Genomic DNA, 20,655 nt, shown 5'->3' on the forward strand with positions numbered 1-20,655 from the left:
TTTCATTTCCTTGTGTCCTACTGCTGGTTTCCAGAGAGAGGAAATCAGCACCTCCCCCAGCATTGCCCACCTTGAGAAAAGTGTCAGCTGCAATGAGGTCACATCTCAGCCATCTCTTCTCCAAGCTGAAGAAGCCAAGTGACCTCAGATGCTCCTTGTAAGTGTTGCCCTTATGGCCTTTCATCATCTTGGTCACTGTCCACTGGAGACACTGTAATGATTTGATGATGTACATCTTATATCGAGGCATTCAAAACTGGACATGGCAGCCAAGGTGAGGCCACACCAGTGCAGAGTACAGGAGGATCATCAGCTCCCTCAACTAGCCAGTGATGCTTTGCCTGATCCACCCCAGGACACAGTTGGTCTTTCTAGCTGTCAGGGCACTGCTGACTCATATTTCAACTTGTCATTGACCCAAGCCCTCAGATCTCTTGCTAAGGGAGTGAGTGCTCTCTAGCCTCTTGCCCTGCAGTGTTACGTATAACTAGGATAACCCCATCCCAAGTGGAGAATCCTGCACTTGCTCTTGTTAAATTTCACATGGATAATCATTGTCAAGCTCTCTAGTCTATCTTAAGCTCTCCGTAAGGCCTCTCCACCCTCTAGGGACTCCACACCTCCTCCTAGTTTAGTATCATCATGACAAAATGTAGGATCTATTCCTGCATCTATATCATTTATAAAAACATTAAAGAGAACTGGCCCTAAAATTGAGCCCTGGGGCACCCCACTGGTGATTGGCTGCCAGAATGAAATAAACATTTACTATAACTCTTTGAGCCTGACCCATCAATCAGTTATTCACCCAGTGCATTGTGGACTCATCTAGCTGTGTGCTGGATATTTTGTCCAGAAGGATACTGTGAGATACAGTATTGAAAGCTGTGCCAAAATAAACACCCACACCCACACATCTACTGTCTTCCCTTGGTCAGCTAGATGGGTGATCTTGTCATAAATGGAAATTTAGTTAGTTAAGCAGGTATTTTCCCTCATGAACATATGAGCACCAGTAACTTTAAAAGTGCACGAAAATTGTCTTGTAAAAAAAAAAAAAGGAAAGTTTTCAGCAGTCCTTCATAGAGGAAACTCCAGAAAAACTGCATGTAGTTCTCATAGTCTCTGTCATGCTGCCTAATGCTTTATTGCATACAGGCAAGCTATAGAACCATTAGTGCAACAGGCATTTTTCAAAGAAAATTATAGTAAGAATGTTTAAGATTTTACTATCACAGGAGAGCTAAATGAGATTCTTCATATCTGAGTCCAGAGAAGACAGGCAGGCTGACAAATGATTGCCCTGATTAAAGCAACAATGCCAGTGTGGTGTGTTGTTTGCACATGAACTGTTTCCTTTGAATAAGCTTTTCCTGACCTTTACAGCAGGTAAGAGCGATGCGCATGAGGCCAGCGTGTTTCATGTGAGCAATTCAAGGAAGCTGTAAAAGTCCATGGATCTGGACCCCAAGGCTTGGAAAAAACTCTGGTGCTCTACTGTTGTTGTGTTACAGGAATGCACTAACCGTTCACCTCAGCAAGGACATGGATGTCAGTGACCCCAGGATAACTGTGCCCCATGGCACTCTTTAACCAGCCTCACAGAGTGTGTGTGGTCACCTTGCTTTCTACCTGTGATGGCAATATCTGCCAAAACACAGAAACACAGCAAAGACAAAGAAGATACCTACGCAGTTGGGAATCAGTTGGTGCATGTGGAATACCTACCTTTTCACTGGACCTCAGTTTTTTGCTAGATGCTTCAGCTGTGGCAATTATCCATGAGATTTCCCACTTCCTCATTTAGGTACCCAGAAAGTATGAAGCTTGCTTGTAACCTAGTATTCCTTTCCCCCACTAACCTCGTGCCAAGCACCAGTAGGAATCAAGGGACTACTGGTAGATATTTGTTGATACAAACACATTACAGGCAACATATTCATCACCTCTTGTCTCAGTTTAAAAAGAAATGAAGATGTATATTAAGGAAAGTGAGGACTCCTTCTGGACTAAGAAGGGGGACTCTCCTCAAACCACTGCAACCTTTGAAATTAAAAGACTTTAATCAGAAAATGTAGAAAAGAGGATAACAGTTCTTTACTACAAATATATGTATGTATAACCAAAAAAAAAACCAGAAGAGAACAAACAGCAACTCCATAACCAAAGCCTTCAAACAAATGAAGTCCTATCTCTGCCCTTTCAGTACAGTTCTATTTACAGACAGCAGGAGCGATGCAGCACCTCAGGAGGCAGCGGATGCGGTGACTCGCTCACGGACTCCGGTGAGGCAAAGACATGGGTAGTGAGAGGTGCCGGTTCCACAGCTCATGTGGGAATGGCAGCCACAGGGATGGGCTGAAACCTTTCCCATGGGCAGTGTAAGGACCCTCTCACCGTCTTTTGTCCGAAAGTGTTGGAGAGCCTCTGCAGATGGCGCCAGCCCCTTGATGAATCTGTGGCAAATCCAGGCAGTGGTGATTGCCCTCTCAGGAGAATGGCAGAGGACGCATGGAGTTGGGGAGGGAGTGAGCCAGGACTCTCTTCCCCATGCTGCCACCAGCCCAGCAAGTGGTGGCTGAGCACCCAAGCAAATGGAGAACAAAGGTGTAGTGGCAAAAATAATGAACACCAGGAAACCTCTCTCTGACCACCTCCCAAACCAGGGAAAAAGTGAAGTCCTCCCTGCCCAAAGAAAACAGTTCCACCAATCTTCTCCCCAGCCATCAGGTTGGAATACAAAGCTATCAGCTATGCCTTTGTTTAGGCTTTGGACAGCTAGCTGGCTCTGGGACCAGGTAGTGAGACAGCTGGGCTTCAACAAGCCATCTTGTTCTGGCTTCCAACTCCCAAACCATGGTGTTGTCAAGGGACAAAAAAAAATTCCATGAAAGATTTTGAAACTATAACACCTCTATACATCAGGCTGTGTGCACTGTAATTTTAATATGACCAGCAATGAGAGATGTTCATTTTATAGAATTACACTGAGAATAGTACTAAAGATTTTACTGTCCATTGATTACATATCAAAATAAAATTACATGGTATATTGTGGTCTACTGTGTGTATCTAGAGAGGAACAGTCTTCTCCCTTATGCCACTATCCTTCATCAGCATTTGTGAACTGGAAGCCTCTGCTGTTGTGATAAAACTGGACAGAGAAGTGGCCGTGCTACACAACATGACTCACTAATTTACCATTATTTATTCTGTTTTGGGTTGGCTACTCCACAATTAGTATCATGGCATTTGTTTAAGACAAGATAGGAAAAGAAAAGGGGTTTAAAGAAGCAAGGTCTTTAGTTTTCAAACCTAGCAAAGACAATACAAAATTATACCATTAGAGTAAAAAGCAGAAGAGGTTTTTTGCCACAGCAACTCTCTCATATATGGAAATCTTTATTGATAAGTATAGGTAAGTATTATATGAATGATGACTTGCTGTCAATATGCACATTATGTAGATCCCATGAAGTACTTGATACCCTCAGTGCCTAATACAGCAAGTGGAAACCAAGAATTAGTAGAAATATATTCAAATCTTTTTAAGATCAACTGTAAAATTTGGCAATGTTTAATGTTGTCTTGTCTTCCCATTGCTCCCTGAAATGAAAGGTTTAAAGATCTACTTCTTTTTTGATTCATTTGTCATGGTATTTTGATACTTTGCTACCAACCTAGCCTGCATTCTACTGGGATATACTAGTGTTGAAACATATCTGATGTCCAGCACAAAATTATTTTCTCTGAAGTAACTGGAAAATACACTGAATTTTCCTTGAGAGACTTGCTCAAGGCATGGATCATGTTTTCCTGTAGTTGTGGTGAAGGAATAGCTAAAATTAAATTTTGTGATTTATTTTAAGGTTAAAAAACTCATTAGAGGTAAATCATTAATCCAAAGGAGATCTGATCCTTGCCATTAATAGTAAAGCAGCTATATATAAGAGAGATCGTATACTGAGTTCCTAAAATAAACTTGGTGTGGAAAACAAATTGCACTCGTGCTAAGTACTGTTGGTGAAGTACATTTCAAGGATCAGCAGGTTGAGTTCTTCCTTAGGATCATGCTTGCTGCAGGCAGAGACATCTGCTCAGCTATGCAAGCTGGTGGGAATCCTGCCTGAATGCCTCTCTGCTCTGCCCCAGCTACATCCCTCAGACTTGCTTATAGAGCAGAAGCAGTTTATCCAATATTTCCTCCTGGGTCAAGGGTTTGCGATGGGGCCAAGAGTACATAATGTTTCATAATCTATTAATTTTCCCTAAAGGGACTTGCAGCTGAAAGTGAGTACTGTTGTGAAACATTGCCACATTCCCTTCCCAGAATTAATAGGAAGGATAAAGTGAAATTTTCTTTTCCTCCAAGTTCATCTTTTCCCATCCAATCTGAACTTGCACCACATCCATGCTGCGCGGCACTGAGAGCATAAAACTGTGATTTCTCTTGAATTGATTCAATTTAAAACAGAAATAACATTCAGTTTTACATAAAAATAATTTCAGTTTGATTTTGATAAATTTCCTTACGCTGAATAACTCCGTTTCCTATTAACAGTTCTATTGAACTCAACGGAATTGAATTTAAGGTGTAAGAATCACTCAACATTGCAAAGCATCACCAATTCAGACTTTCCCATAGGAAACATTTTTGCTTTGTATTTTGCTTTGTATTGCCCACCCAGTAGGCATCTTGTCTGTGGGAAGACCTCTAAAGCATATCACCAGACAAGAAAATACCAAGAAAAATAGTTACAACACCAAAGGCACACTGATATAGCATGAGCAAAACACTATGGTGGCATCACAGGACTTCTAGTTTTCCCCAAGGTAAAGAAATGCAGATACTTTAGCAGCTATAGTACCTCCCTGTGAGTCATGACATGAAAATCTCATTTAGGTACCTAAGGAAAGCACACTTAAAAAACATTAAACCAATGCTTTGTTAAGCTACTCTTGCTACCCATATTTTTGTGGCAAAGCTCCTAACTACCTCTGTGCCAGTGCTGCCACTTGTTCTTCTAGCCAGAGGTATCTTTAGTCATGAACTGGGGACCGCAAAAGGACTCAGTTTCCTTGAGAAGCCATGGAGAATCCCTGCACTGTTTTTCTTTCTGATACAGAGTGATCAGACCCTGTCACTTCAGAATTCCAAATGTAAACTCAGGTAAAAAAAAAAATCGCAGAAGGTGGAGATGAAAAACTGCATTAAAATCAACATGCCTCTGCCAGGGAAGAGATGTAATACTTAAGGCATGACCAAACCAAAACAATGTGGAAAGAGGAAAATTCAGCTTCAAGCAGACTGTTTTTTCTTGCCAAATAGTATTGCAAAGCTCTGCCTAATTAGGTATCTCCTATCACCCACATGTCCTTCAGATGCACAGTTTGGCAGGCGGCTTCTTCCTGTCACTAAGCACCAGTTTCTGTAAGATATATTGGTTTGTATTTTCCAAGGTCAGTCTCGCTGCCCATGTTTGTAAACTCTCTTTGATAATTGGTATTGCTGTTTTCACTAGTGGGTTTGGCATGTCTGAATTCTTGCTTCTTACAGTATTTCCATGACACCGTGCTTTCCAAAATGACATATAATGGACTATCACTTCTCTTTCATCAAATTGTCAGTCCACATCTCACATGTAGTATCATGAACATTTATTCACTTATGTGACTTCATGAGATTCTTTAACAGATTTCTTACTAAAAGGTAAACATATTTTTTGATTCTGCCAATGTCTGAAAAATTGAGCTATTCCAGTAAGATTATTTTTCAGACACTGAAACTGTTTCATTGTTTATGGCTTCATGTACAAACAGTCCAATCCTACCTCCTTTACTTACCCAGAAAGTTCCAGGGGCACAGATTATGAGAATTGGCAAAATTTGGCCCTGTATACCTATTTCATCCTCACTAAAAAAAGCACAAATGTTAATCTCATCTGGCATCTTTCAACACTGAATGCTTAACATGATTTTTGGAGGAAGTTCAGTATTTAACTGCCAGTGAAACCAATAGTTATTATACATCAAATACTTCACAACAGCACTGATAGATAATAAAATATATTTTTGGAGATACTTTTAGATTTCTGGACCTTTAGCACCATCCTTTATGTCTGACACATGCTAGAGCAACCTGGGTGACAACAGATCTGCTCATATGTCCTATATTTTGACTACTTCCATCTGGCATAATGAACCCCAAGATACCTGTACAAGCCTATTCTAAAGCTATTTTGCCTGTCTGCTTTCACTGCAGGGAAGGGCAAGGGTAGCAGAAAATACTGTTGACTGTTCTTTTTGATGTTCCGTTTTGGTGTTAAAGCCTGTTGAAACTGAGACAGTGTCTAGAGGGAGCATTCACAGGTTTGTCCTGTAAAAAGGGTCTGTAACCCCTCATTAGCACTGCCCAGCATAACAAGTCTAGCCCTTCCCCTATGGATTTCAGCTGTTTGTGATCCAAGACAGTTCTGATAGCACCACCTCTCAGAAACTTCCAAAGAAATTGCTCCATCATGAGCAAGTACAGAGAGACATGTGAGATAAGAAAGGCAAAACAACAGCTGGTAGTTTTGAGATGTAGCTGCTAGTTAGCAGTTCAAGGATTCAAAAGGAAAAAACAGTGCTATAAAAAGGTGTAAAATCCTAAGAGAGAAAACAGGTGGTTGGAAGATGGCAAAACAGTAATGATCAACCCATTCAAAGGACAAGAACTTTTCTCTGCATGGCTGCCAGATGTCTGGCCAGCAAAGACTTAATGCTTCAGAAGAAATACAGCTTCAGGAATGTCACCTTCAGAGCTCCCAACACAGAATGTCCACTTAGGTGTGAAATTGTGAAAATCACCACCTTTTAGCCTTTAGTTATGAAATTCCACACCTGCAGACCTCTAGTTTGTCTTTGCCCTGAGCTTTTATTCTTCACTATCGATTTTACTCATATGATTTAGTGTTAGAATGAGTAATAAAATGCAATGTACTAGGGAGCACTTCTAGAACATGGAAATCATAATTCCTAAAACATCTTGACCTGAAGATTTGTGAATCTTCACAGATCTGAGAATCAGAGGAACTAGCTCAGACTTGATCTGTCAAGAAACTGATGAAGAGCTTAAACTTGTAAAATGTCAAAAGAGAGCCTGAAAAATGCAGGAATGATAACATTCTCCTTCAAATTAAATTATGAAGGCCTCTAGTAAGGAACATGTGATGCTTCAATTATGATTATGCTATATTAATGCTTTGACAGCTATGAGTTTCTGGTTGCACATTATACAGGTGTATTAAAATGTGGCACATGAAACAACTCCTTTCCCTCTGTAAAAGACACCAACCAAATGCTACCATTGAAACACAAATAAACCTCAGAAGTGTAGCATTGTCCCAGGATAAGGAATTACAAGGAAAAGAAAACAAAAGAGACTGACAATTTGAAGTGCACAGTGATAAACTGCAGAGGTTAAAGATCTTTCACCAGCTAATGAAACTGAAATAATAAACATTTTATTAATATAAACATTTTATAGAAGTCTGATAGTATATTAGTATATAACAAAATTGATTCCTTGAGCACCTGAAGACATACAAAAGTTAACTCTATGTGTTGCAATACTTTGAGTAGTTTCTGTATTCAGTGAAAAGACCCATAGTGGGGAAGATGGCACAAAATCTTGATCTGAAGAGTGCTACATACCTCTTCTGGTGTTGTCAAGGAATAGTAAAGAGAAACTGGTCGCTTAGTATAGTCAAAGGCTCACTAAGCAGTGAATTACCACTGGGGATGCTAATTCTATCTCTGACTATGATTCTGACTAGTTTATAGTTTACATTTCTTTCTTTCTTTCTTTTCTTTCTTTCTTTCTTTCTTTCTTTCTTTCTTTCTTTCTTTCTTTCTTTCTTTCTTTCTTTCTTTCTTTCTTTCTTTCTTTCTTTCTTTCTTTCTTTCTTTCTTTCTTTCCTTTCTTTCTCTCTTTTTCTTCTGGCTTGTAGGAGTATCTTATCTTTTGCAACTCAATGTTATCACAGGCTAAATCAAATGAATATTTAACAGGGTCAGGTCACACGGAAAATAGTTTCCATCTGGGCAAATCTAAAGTGACTGACTGACTGAATGTGTAGTTAATATTCCGGTACAGATCTATGCTTATTTCTCCACAGTGTTCTATTAGCACGGCTTGATGCAGTATAAGAAATAAACTCCACACCTGTCTTTTAACAGATTTCTTATGCTTTTTCTCGGTTATTTGTGTTGCTTAGGTATTATTCCTGATGCTTATAAGAAAAAGCTTAGTCCCTTGCCCAGGGTAAAACCGGGCTGCAGCATATTCCATTAAAGGTTATTATCGAGCTTTCCGCTAGCAGAATCTTTTCAGCTGAGGGTCCGCAGTGCCACAGGTAGAGGAAGCTGCCAGTGCACGTACACGCACCCATTTACTTCACCCCAAACCTCGCGAAAGAACCCTAAAAAGAATGTCTGTACGGCCTTCTCGCTGCGGGTACCGCTGTTTGCTGGATGTGCACTAACCTGAGGCAGCTGCTCGTCTAAAAGAGGTCAGGGAGAGGGAAGGGGATCCTGGGGACCCTGCCCCGGCCCGGGGAGACGAGAATGGATCCAGGCCCGCCAGGCTGCTCACTGGGGCCGCCTCGTCCCGCTCCATCAAGTCCCCAGGGCGGACAAGCGCCGCGGCCGCGCCCCCACGCTGGGCCTTCAAAAAGGGGACGGGGCGGAGGAGCGGCGCAACTCGTACCGGCTGCCGCAGGGGAGCTGCTCCGGACCCCACGGACGGCTGCCCGGGGAACTGGGAGGGTCCGCCCGCACCTCGAGCACCGCCGAGGCTCCCGCCACTCTGCCCCGCCCGGGACCCGCACCGTCCGGCGGCACCGGCGGCACCGACAGCACCGACTGGTGTCGCACCCCCGCACAGTGACCGCCACCGCGCCGGCCTGCCGGCACCGGGACCCGAGGGCACCATGACCCTGCTCAAGCTGTCCCTCATGGCCTTCAGCTTCGTCTTCTGGGCAGCGGGGCTGACCATGCTCATCATCGGCCTCTGGGCCAAGGTGTCTCTGGGCAGCTACCTGGCGCTGTCGGCCAGCGACTATCCCAGCGCCCCCGCCATCCTTTTGGCCACCGGCGTCGCTGTCATCATCTGGGGCTTCCTGGGATGCTTCGGTGCCGCCACGGAGCACCGGGGGCTTCTCCGCGCCTACAGCGCCTTCCTGACGGCCGTGCTGGCGGCCGGGCTGGCGGCCGCCCTCTCCGCGCTCCTGTACCGCCAGACCCTGGCGCAGGGGTTCCAGGAGGGGCTGCGCCAGGCGCTGCTGGCATACGGAGAAGACGATGGGGTGGCGGACGCCCTGGACACGCTGCAGCGCGCCTTGTCCTGCTGCGGGGTGCAGAGCTATCGCGACTGGCTCCTCTCGCCCTGGGGGCTGCAGCAGAACGGCTCGGTGCCCCTCAGCTGCTGCCGGGCCCGCCGGGGCTGCCAGCGCAGCCCGCCCGACGTGCGCAGCCTGCACCGCGACGGATGCTTCGTCAAGGTGTCGGCCTTCGTCGACAGCAACATGTCTTATGTTGCCACCGCTGCCCTGGGGCTGTCACTGCTGCAGCTCATCGGCATTGTGCTGGCCTGCCTGCTGGCTGCCCGCGTCCCTGCCCACCTGCTGGGCAGTACCACCCCTCGCTGAGATCCCCCACTCCTGCTCCTTGTCCCCTCCAGCTCCCTTCTTTCCCTGAGACCTGACTGCACCCCACCGGGAAAATCCTCCCTTCATATTCACCACTTCCACCTGAGCATCCTCCTCCAGGCTCCATTCCTCCTCTGGAGCCTGTGCCAGGTGTGTCAATGCTACGGGCGTCTCCACAGCCCCTCAGAGTGGAAGGTGCTGGGAAGGTGACTCCTGGCCTGACCATGTCCCACTACTGCTTCTGAGGGGAGTGGTGGCAGCATGGACAGACATCACTCTCTGGGGCAGCAGAGACATTTGGGGCAAGGCTGACTGTTTTTCTGGGTGATGTAAATACCTAAGACGCTGAAAGTTGTACCGGGAAAAAGGAGAGTATTGGAGAGAACTAGAGAGGTGTCTCTCAACATTACACCATGTGAGTATTCGGAGAGTGCAATATGATGTTATTGGAAAATGATGTTACTGGAAAACTGCTGGAGTGCGCGAAGATCAGGTCTGGTCCAGGGGCACCCAGGTAGCCATGCCAGAAGCTGCCACTGGGAGCTGCTCGAGGGGACTGTCCTCCGTCGCACACCCATTGCCGCCAAAATACCTTTGCTGTGCGCGGATTCAAGCTGTCCAGCTAGATCCCGCTGTGGTGTTTCCAATGCTGATGTCTGTCTAAAGGTGGAGCTGCAGCTCCAAGTGTTGCTCCCTTCTTCAGAATGTGCCTGTCCTCTTAGCCAGTGCGTCGCTGGTTATATCTTTGTAGAGCTGAAAAGACCTTAAACGCAGATCCCTGTCATATAAAAAGATGGCAAAAGCTGTAGGATCAGATCTGATGAGGGGCGGCAAGAGAAGTAAATAGCTTCTTGCCCTTCAGAAGTTTCTTTTGGACTTTTGCAGAGAACTTCAGGATGAGAGGAACAGACAGTTTTACGGAAGGGTTTCTAAAAAAACCCAAAACAAAACAACAAACCTGCCCTCTGACATTTTTCCTTTCTCATAGGATCTGTCTCTGACATGTGCCCCCACCTACATTCTTGAAGCCAGATCTATACAACCTGAGAGTAAATGGAGTATGCACAAGATTTTCTGTGTAGCCCTGGGTGTATTCAGCTCAAGCAGCAGTATAAATCTACAGGATTTTGGTTTTTTCACAACAGTTCTGGGTTTGCATTTGGAGTTTCAACAAAATCAGGCTCTGCACTTGAGAGGGTCCTGGACTTTTGGAGCTTCACTCCTGCTTTTTCCCATGTCCTTAAAACCTGCGAACTCGACTTTTACATGTTTTTCTAACTCACAGCACAAAGACAGGCCCCTCCTACCCAGTAAAGAGGGGAGGAAGAACCAAAGGACCAAAAAAAAAAACCAAAGGAACTCCAGGATGTGGCATCTTTTAAGAACATGACTAGCAAAGCTATGGAGAATAATCGAATGACAAGAAATAAGAGAAGGACATGAAATCTTGAGTGAAGAAATGACTGATAGCTTCATAGGAGGAGTGATGTAACCTTGGGAAAAAGGGGATTACCAGTGTCCATTTTTTCAGACACTAGACAGCTATTTAGCTATAATAATCATGTTCCAGGTGAATAGTGCAATATGAACAGCCTTTTCAGTTATGTGAGTATTCATCTGCACAGGTGAACCCTGAAAATGTGTTGGAAATAGCTCTTTATAGAGAAAACAAGGCTTCATTTTCAGGGCTGATGTTTATTATTGTTTATTATTTTGCATAACATATTTTTTATATTTTATTTCCAAATGTCCCTGGTTTTTGTTTTTGTTTTTCTTTTTTTGGTTGTTTTTGTTTTGTTTTTTAATTATGCACTAGTGGAACTCCTGTTATTTTCTGGAAGTCAACATCATGTACAATTCTGACAATGGGCAAGAATTCCAGTTTGTGTGGGAAATGGTACTTGAGAAATATAGTTTAGCAAATGCTAAGAGCAAAATAAGTCACTGTCTTGACTCCTGTAAAGTATTTGCATTTCTGCATGTCTCCACATGGCTCAATTAAGTGCAAGTGAAATGAAGTGTACACTGAAATGTAACGACAGAAGCATGTTGGGATTTTGGTTCTTGTTTTTCAGAAGATCCATTATAGAAGCAATAAAACAGGTGATGTGGAGAATGTGGGAAAGTGATATGGAGTTGCATTGGGTTTATTAAAAAAGTCTTTCTTGGAGTCAATAGGCTCTGGAAATTTACAAAAATATGATACTGCTTTTTTATTTTTTACTCTGCTGATTACTAAAATTGTTTCTGATTTTGGCCCTTATTGCTCTATATGACACATAGGAGTCAGTCAGAATGAAGTACACTGTTAAACACATTCAAGCAAACCCCTTGTGTAGATACGAACTTCGGTGAATTTGTACTGGTTTTAAGTTGCTAAGAGTATCAAAACAAGAATAAAACTAAGTTTCAAGCATACAAGTGTATGTTTTGTTCTGCATGGTCAGAATGGCTGTGACTGGAAATTTTTAGAGCAGACAGCATGATCTACCCCTTGCTGGAATATGTGCTTGTTTTCTGTCATTCTCTTCAAATTTAAACTCACTCATCAAGATGTCATATTTTAATAAAAGATGATCCCATCTTTTAAAAAATCTAATATCACTTTTAGCACTGCTGTTTATTCAAATTAGGTATAGAAGCAAGCTGTGTTGCAGTTGTAGAAACAATAGCTCTGTTGTTTGGACAAAGTGAGATTTAGGATTAACAGGGTGGTAAGATTAGACCCTTGTTATGAAACAAGGACTATTTTATAACATTGATCTAGAATACCAAGAATATAAATCTTTCAAACTTTGAAAATGTTTGATATTTTTTCCAACATGAATTATTTGCTGCAGCTGAACTTTGTGTTGTAGATAATCAGAACTAAAAATGACCTTATAACAGATTGTGAAAGTAGAGAAAGTAGAGGTTGAAAATCAAGCTGCCAGAAAATGAGCCTCGTAGATTGAAAGCAGAACAGAGATTAATTTTAAATCTTCCGGTAGAGGCCATTGAGACATACACCTGGTTAATACAGCTGTCACTAACAAGTGGAAATGAAGATGTGAATGCTGTTTCAAAGCCAGCTTTCTGGCATATGTTGTGTATGTCATGCTTCCAGTGTGTCAGACATGTCATCCTGTATTTCCATTCTGTGTGATGTTCCTTGTGTGCTTATGACATTCACATTTATTTATTACTCAAGTTTTGGCTCAAGACACTTTTTGTCATGTTTTTTTTTGTTTGTTTGTTTTGCAGGAGGTTCAGCGGTGATCTTGAAGCACTGTTCTGTCCCTGCTAGTAGATCCAGTGAGATTTCTCCAGTGCTTCCTACATATTTCACCCTTAAAAAACAGCACTACTTTTCTCTGAGTTTGCACTGTGTGATATCTTGTTTGCTTCTAATTTATAATGTGAAACAGCGATTATTATGTCCGCCTACAGAGACTCCTATCATAAAAATGCATTTCTTGCCTTTAAGCAATTTGCTTTTCAGAGTTTGCTCAATGGTACCATCTAAGCTTCATAATGTAATTCCTCTGATGCTGTTTCCTCTCCAGCTTTTAATGCTGACATTGTTGTACAGTGGTCAGCTCCTTAGTTATTACATTTTTGCGAACTTAATTTTTTTTTCTTTCCTGTGGCTTATATCATGTTGATTATTTCTGTCTTGTATTTACACGTTTTCAAGGCATACTGTTCTGCTTCAAATGAGATTTAAAATGTATTTGACACCCTAAATGTCAGATGTTTCATATTCAACTTGGTCCAAATTATTACAATAATGAGTCCTGGGACTCTTTTCCAGAGCTGGTTGTCACAAAGCTGTAAGCCATAAGGAACTTCAAATAAAATTTCATTACACGAAAATAGAGTCCTTAAGCTCTTTTGTTGTACAGCACTGCTGGTGGAGACTTATACACATGATCATAGAAAGCATGACTGCATATGTGTGCACATCCTTATGTATCATTTGCCCCAGGCTGTGCCATTAGGTATTATGACTGATGGCAAAACCAGAAATAGCATCTTCCAGGCTTTCAACCAGGTCTGCTCTTTGTCCACAGAAAGGGCCAGGACAGCTCCTAGAAACTGAACAATTTCACCAAGGATAGTGCTAATTCAGGTGAAATCACCAGGAATCAGCCACTGTTGAGCTGTGTTTTCTTTGAGGGCACTCATCCTCTCAGAGCGTGGAAAGGATATGCGGACAAGCCCAGTGCAGTGAAGGGTTTGTGGTTGAGGCAGCTGACACTAACCAGTTGTCAGGTATCAGCCCACAGAAAGTTTGTGGTGTGCTCTCTTATCAGTGCCTCATGCCCTGCTGGTGGCAGAAAGGTCAGACACTGTGTAAGGAAACCACCCATGTGGACCTTGGGTATAGGAAGAGAGAAGGTGGCATTGATATGTTATATATGATATGTATAGATAGATATTGGTATATGGCTGCTGATTCGTTTGCCTGCATAGTGTGCTGTGGAGATATCTCTGCAAGCCCTGTGCTCTCATTGCTCAGAGTGAAACCCTGCTATGGAGAGCTCTCTCTACTGCCTGGCTACATCAGGGTGTTTGCTTCTGATGGGGGCATTGACTGTGTGAAAAAAGCAGTTTTATCGTGCTGGGAGTCAATTTCTTCTCCCAGGTAACAGTGAGAGGATGAGAGGAAATGGCCTCAAGTTGCAGCAGGGGAGTTTTAGATTAGATATTAGGAAAAAATTCTTCACCAAAAGGGCTGTCAAGCATGGGAACACTCTGCCTAGGGAAGTGGTTGACTCACCATACCTGGAGGTATTTAAAAGATGTGTAGATGTAGTACTTAGGACATGGTTTAGTGGTGGGCTTGGCAGTGTTAGGTTTATGGTTGGACTCAATGATCTTAGAGGTCTTTTCCAGCCTAAATGATTCTATGATTACAGTTAATGTGTTTAGCAGAGAATAGTTTCATTCAGTGATGAGTTCCCAATAATCAACATAGCTTAGCACAGCCACCTGTGCAATATAAGCAGCTGTGACAAATTCTTGCTCTGATCTGACCCCAAAAAACCCCAAACAACCAAACCTTAATGTTTAATACAGAATCTCAAATATTTATATCCAGTCTGTTAATAGCACTAATTCCTACAGTATATGAGATGCCTTGTAAGTCTCATTCTTAGCTGTAATACACCTCCCATCTGAGTTAAGACAAATTTGGATTTTTTCCAGTTTTGTTTAAGATTGGACAATCCATATAAAATATGGTTCTGAGGTTTACTGCATTGTTTTTCCTCCAGTCATTACAGAAAACATAATCACAAGCTCACAAACTGCAGTTTTTTCTGTTTTATGCTCCTAATTGGTAAGTCCTCCCTATGTAGTTCTACAGGATACGCGATTCCAAAAAATATTTGTCTTATGAATTGTACTATCATCAACGTTTTGCTAAAGCTGTACTTTTACTGAAAATGCCTATTTCACACTGAGGTTAAAGATTCATGTTTTTGGATCTCAGTATTGTTGTATTAGCACTTATCATCCAGAAGTCCTGAAGTCATTACTTTTTACAATATTAAGAGGACTACTCCTGTACTTTAAAAAAATATGTTCCAGGGCACTTCAGGTTCGTACTTTGTGTGGAAGACCTAGCATAATGTAACAGTTTTTTATTCCGCAATTTAGTTCAGATTTGGCAAGATATTGAGTAAAACGAGATAAAAAAGCAGTTTTGAGAGATTCTGGGGACTAGGTGTATTTGAAGTAAATAAACAGTATCTTGATGTCCCATTCCCTGTCACTTGCCAGCATTGTTTCATAACACTGTGGTTCTTCCATTGCACACCACTATCCCACTCAGAGGCAATAAGATGACTTTAAACCCACTGTTGGGGAGAGTTTGTGGTCTATGCAGGGTAGAAGCTGAAGAGAGAGAGAGGCAAGTCAGAAGGGCTAAGCATATGGCAGCAGAGGTCTGCAGTACCACAACAGCATTTAAGGGAGATGGCTGAGTTCAAGGTGTAGAGAGCAGCAGTTCAGGACTCTCTGGTTGTGACACATGGCGTTTCCTGGGATATTCACTCCAAGCAAGCAGATGCTGTCCACTTAGGACAGCAGATGTCAGTCTGACTAACTGGACCAAACTGTTTTTTTCTTTTTCTCAGGGCAATTTTTCTACAGCTAAAAGTTGTGAGAGTTTCCCCATATGCTTTTTGACACCTGCTGATTCAATAAAGCTACTCTGACAACCACACAGAACTGTAGCCAGCAGGATCAAAGAAAAGATTAATTCCTTTTCTCTGGCACTCATGAGGTTATGTTGGGAGTAGTGTGTCCAGTTTTGGACAAGAAAGAGTTGACAAACTGTGACTCATCTGCCTGAGGGCCACCAAACCTACTGGGGAGCTGGAGAGCATGATGTATGAGGAGAGGCTGAGTGAGCTGTCTTTGTTCAGCCCGGAGAAGAAAAACTTGGTGGGGCATCCAATTGCTGTCTTCACCAGTCTTGTGGCATGATTTTAGGATGCCTAATACACAGTTTTCTGGGTATCAGAGTTGTCTACGATTGCAGATTCTGCACTCCTTGTTTAATCACATGTGGTCACTTGTAGGAACTGAGACACATGATAGTCACACCTCAGGTTTGAAGCAAAACTAAGGGGGAAAGAACAACCACTACATAAGCAAACACAGTGTGTAGTATTGCCACTGGGCAGCCACTGCATTGCAATCTGTCTTTATTTGCAAGGAAGATGAATGCTTAATTTCAGTCCCACTATGTCAGAGACAAGAAGCAGAGATTTTTTTCACTACCTTATCCAGCCATTTCAGGACAAGTCAGTTAATATTTGTGTCTAGAAATTTTATACATCATTTATCATCTATTCCTATTCTCAAGCTGAACTGACTGATTTGAAGCTGTGCTGAGTGGAGGCACTTGGGATGAAGTGGTATGAGGTCCTATTGTGCAGTTGTCCTTCCCTCACCCATTCTTGAGTTTGTTTTCCACTTAAAAGGACTGAAGAACCATGGCATAGCCAGAAGCAGAAACCCAGAGGAACTCTCAGCTGATGAGTCCCATATAAATCTGTCCAGCTGGGGCAGAACACATGCTGGCATCATTAACTGTGCTTCTGGTTGCAGTGATGGTTCCCACAGAGCTGACTGAAGCATCTCTGCATGCCACTTCTGGGGTTTACTCACTGTGGTTACCAGCTTGGCTGGGTCTGTATCCATTGTGAACACCAGTCAAACCACTGGTTCATAGAAGGATTGAATTTAACATCTTGAAAAATATAACCAAATGTTAAACAATAGTCATTGAGTACTAACAGATGTGACAGACCAGTCAAGTGTTTAAGGCCTTACCTTGGCATGCAGCAGCTTTTGTACTAGGATATAGCTAAACATAATCCTGCATTTTTATTTTCTGTATGTTGGGAATGGGTTTTACACTCTGAAGAGGCCAGGGTAAATGATGATTGCAAATGCATTAGAAATTCTAACCTGTTAAGAGAATCTTGAAAATATGCTACAATGCTTTTTGGAACATTTCAGCTGTATTTTGTTTACAATAAGCTTCAGTAGAATGGTTGGATTCTGCATTAATAGTCCTTCACTTACTGAGCTTATAGTTGTGTAGCTTTATTCATGTGGACACATTTTAGAAAACAGAAGACCAAAGATATCATCTCAGAAGGTACCCTTAGGCACTCTGCTGCAGTACACTGACTGCTCGAGAAATGTTTTTTGGGAAATGGGAATTTTACAAGCATGGTGAGTTTTCCTTTCAGTGAAATTCTTTGTGTAGCAGTAGGCTGCAAGCAGATTGAGGGAGTAACATAGGTGAACGCTGACGTTTAGCTTGGCCCTGAGAGGGCAGACATTGCTCTGAAGAGATTCATACCTTTCATTTGTGTACACAGGAGAAATAGGAGGCAGTGATACAGTCACCTTTACTTACTCATGTGTTCAGTGGTAGGCACTTGAGATGGCTCTCAAATGCTCAGGGAGGATTCCTGACTTTACAGGGCCAGTAAATTAGTGTTAATCAATCAACCAAGCAACCATCTGTGTCTAGAATTGATCAGTCATTTCTAAACCAGTTCTCATCTGGCAAAAGAGTGTACAACGTGAGAATGGCACCTGCATAGACATAATCTTTCTGTTCTTCTAGTGAGGCAAGTGGCAAAGCTGTATCTCTTACAGAAGAAATTAGTCCCTAGAGAGATTTGTGAATTGACAAATACTTGGAAATACAACAAGTACTACATTACCAGTATTCCCGTTAAGAAAACGGATTGGTTATATGGACATTTTATATATCATTCACTGGTCTGTGCCAGAGGAAGGGCAGTGAGAGATAGCTTCTATATCAGAAATAGCAGAAGACCAGGGACATGTCCATGTCTCTTGTAGACTTTGACTGTTCTGGACTACAGAGAAGATGATGTGAATGAAAGAGGAAATGGTTTGGCTGTTCTGGGCCACAGATCTCCCGTGGGAGTGATGAAGAGTTTATTGGAAATCAGAGTGTTTCTGGTACTTATTCTTGTCAATGGCATGTCATCTGACACAGTGCTTGAAAATCAGGGATGCTCAAAAATGAAACCAGCTCAAAGTACAAGGCACCATATTCCTAATTTCTTTACTATCTGACAGTGGTCTGGTGCATTCTCAGAGTGAGTAAACCTGAATCGTGAAATCTGTTTAACATATTTTTTGGTAGAAAATAAGAAGCAGGAGAAAATAATTACTTTAGATCACTATTTAAAATTTGGAACAAATAGAGTAATTCAATAGGTTAATGAAACATCTCTCTGAAAACATGATTACAGAGCACCCAAGAAAACGTCAATATCGTGTAATTTTCATTTATCTTTTTAATGCCAGAAACTTTTCATAATGCCCTTATGTAAGGATTTCCAAGTTCATTCCTTGTATTTTGAACAAACATCTGCAATTAAAGCATTCAATTTCCAGCTTCAAAATCCAGTAATTTTACTTTTTCAGTTAAGCAGAGCACGTAAACCCCCTTACGTAAAGAACAGAAAAGAAGCCAGTTGTTCACTTTGCTCCCAGGCATCTCATTTCTGGGCAGATTATTTTACATGTTTTATAAAGTTGAACTGTAAGAAAATGTTTGCACGTTCACAGGGCAGGTATGTCTCTACTATTAATGCCATTTCTGGCAAAAAGAACTGTACTATACAGTTTCATGTTAAGTTGCTTTTTCCTTCTGCTGCAAATCTCTACCTTGCATGCTGGGATGATACCATGAATGTGGCCTCAAATATTAAGCAGGTGTGGTAGGTTGGAGAAATCACTGCTTCTAATGTTGTTTGTCATTCAGATTAAAATGGTACATGGGCATGTTTTCATAGATGTCCCTTTTCACAAGATAAAAAGTCAGTGCTTGACATAGTTGTATTAGATATTGAAAAGCTGACAGGATTTTTTTCTTGATGCAAACATCAGTCATTACCTGCAGATCCTGCATTTGAAAAGTAATTCTTGTCTTCCTTTTTAGAGATTATCAGGCTGAGCAGTTTTTAGTCCCCTAGTGATGGCACAACTCTTGCTATTCATCAAATGGGCAAGTTTGGGCTGTTAAATTTTGATGCTGTTATATTGATTCTCTGAAAATGTATTTATTAGTATTATTAAAAAGACAGAAAGGCCTGTTTAGCTGAAGACACTCCAGCAAGTTTTTAACAGTGCAATAGCCATATCCAAAAGCTAGCAAGGGACAGATCAGGCAGCTGGATACCATGCCATATCCTTTGGAATTTCTGGGAAGCCCTCCAAAGTCATGTAGGACAGATGCAGACCCCAGCTGTCTCATGTGGACCCTCACTCAGTGTATTACCAAATATAGATGGTTTCAGATTCAGAGGGCAGCAAGACTTGTATGTCTCCAAGATCTCACAGTAAACAGTCTCGGTCCCTGTACTGAGAGGGAGTGTCAGAGGATCCCCTCTGTGCCCACAACTGTGGAAAGATTCCTCATAGGCTGGTCCCTCTTCACAGTGAGTCAGATTCTTGCCAAAACCTAGGAACCTATAGATCCTTGCAGATCCCACAGTGCTGTTGTTTGATGCTCTTTATAAGCAGACCTAATCACTGTTGTTATAAGGTATCATGATGTTCCTTAAAGATTTTAAGATACAGCAAATGTATAGGATTATTTTTGTTTCCTTGCTTTATATCTAGTTCTCTTATGTGAAAAAACTCCAAAGCTAAAAGGACCGCCACCACTTTTCTGTTTCACTAGACTTAAGCTATGCTGTTCATGTGTGTATTTGTATGTCAAGTATTTTTTCCACGTACCAATGAGTTCTTCATTCTAGCTTGGACTTTCAAGGCTGATCTATGTTCGGGAAACTTGGGCTGTCCTGAGTGAATAACAGAAAATGTCCTTTAATTTCATGGGTCACTTACACTTGTGTTTAGGCTTGACATGATCCAATACCCATCATTTCAGAGACTGACCTTGCCCATCAGATAGTGTACAAATGAAACGTGTTTAATCCTTGTTGCAGACAGAGACACAGAGCCCTGAGGGAAAGACTGGCTCCAGCAGCAGTGTGGCTGCTGCACACTGCAGCTCTATCCTGCGTGTGGTCTGAGCTGCCAGCTGCACTCTGTTATCCTACCTGGAGCCATGTAATTCCAGTTGTGAAACTGCTCTCCTAGCACATTGGTATAAATTTCACTTATGCAAAACCAATTATTTCCCAAAAAAAGTTTAATTTTAGACTGATTCAACAAAGCCTACCTAGAAAGAGCTGTTTAATTTCCCTGGGAACTGTTGAAGTCCGTGGATATCTATGAATGTACTTATTCAGATAATTTAGAGCATGAGAATGTGACAGATTGTGTACAGAGGTGTGGAAACTCCTGAGTAAGTGTTGGCTTGGGCTGATGTGAACAACAGGGACCCGTGGGGCCACACAGAAATGGGCTTAGGCCCCAAAACAGCCCAACCCACAGGTGTAGTATTGTGCCT

General features: G+C 42.1%; 1 protein-coding gene across 2 annotated transcripts; it reads left to right on the forward strand.

Annotated features, from left to right (window-relative positions):
* Positions 1-8,757: 8,757 nt before the first annotated feature.
* Positions 8,758-13,534, forward strand: LOC139669514 (tetraspanin-7-like). Of its 2 annotated transcripts, none has more exons than XM_071550014.1 (2): positions 8,758-11,792; positions 12,933-13,534. In XM_071550014.1, exon 1 carries the CDS (start codon positions 8,973-8,975, stop codon positions 9,687-9,689), a length of 717 nt encoding a protein of 238 aa, XP_071406115.1. In that variant the 5' UTR covers positions 8,758-8,972; the 3' UTR covers positions 9,690-11,792; positions 12,933-13,534. The 2 variants fall into 2 exon arrangements, with proteins under 2 accessions (XP_071406115.1, XP_071406116.1); XM_071550015.1 differs by having other exon boundaries at positions 8,758-11,294.
* The last annotated feature ends 7,121 nt before the right edge of the window (positions 13,535-20,655 follow it).

The sequence above is a fragment of the Pithys albifrons genome, chromosome 3 (genome assembly GCF_047495875.1).
Source record: "Pithys albifrons albifrons isolate INPA30051 chromosome 3, PitAlb_v1, whole genome shotgun sequence".
Classification (NCBI taxonomy): domain Eukaryota; kingdom Metazoa; phylum Chordata; class Aves; order Passeriformes; family Thamnophilidae; genus Pithys; species Pithys albifrons.

Bases quoted from the DNA above. Each gene is read 5' to 3' on its own strand.
- LOC139669514 (XM_071550014.1), top strand. From the start codon at position 8,973: ATGACCCTGCTCAAGCTGTCCCTCATGGCCTTCAGCTTCGTCTTCTGG.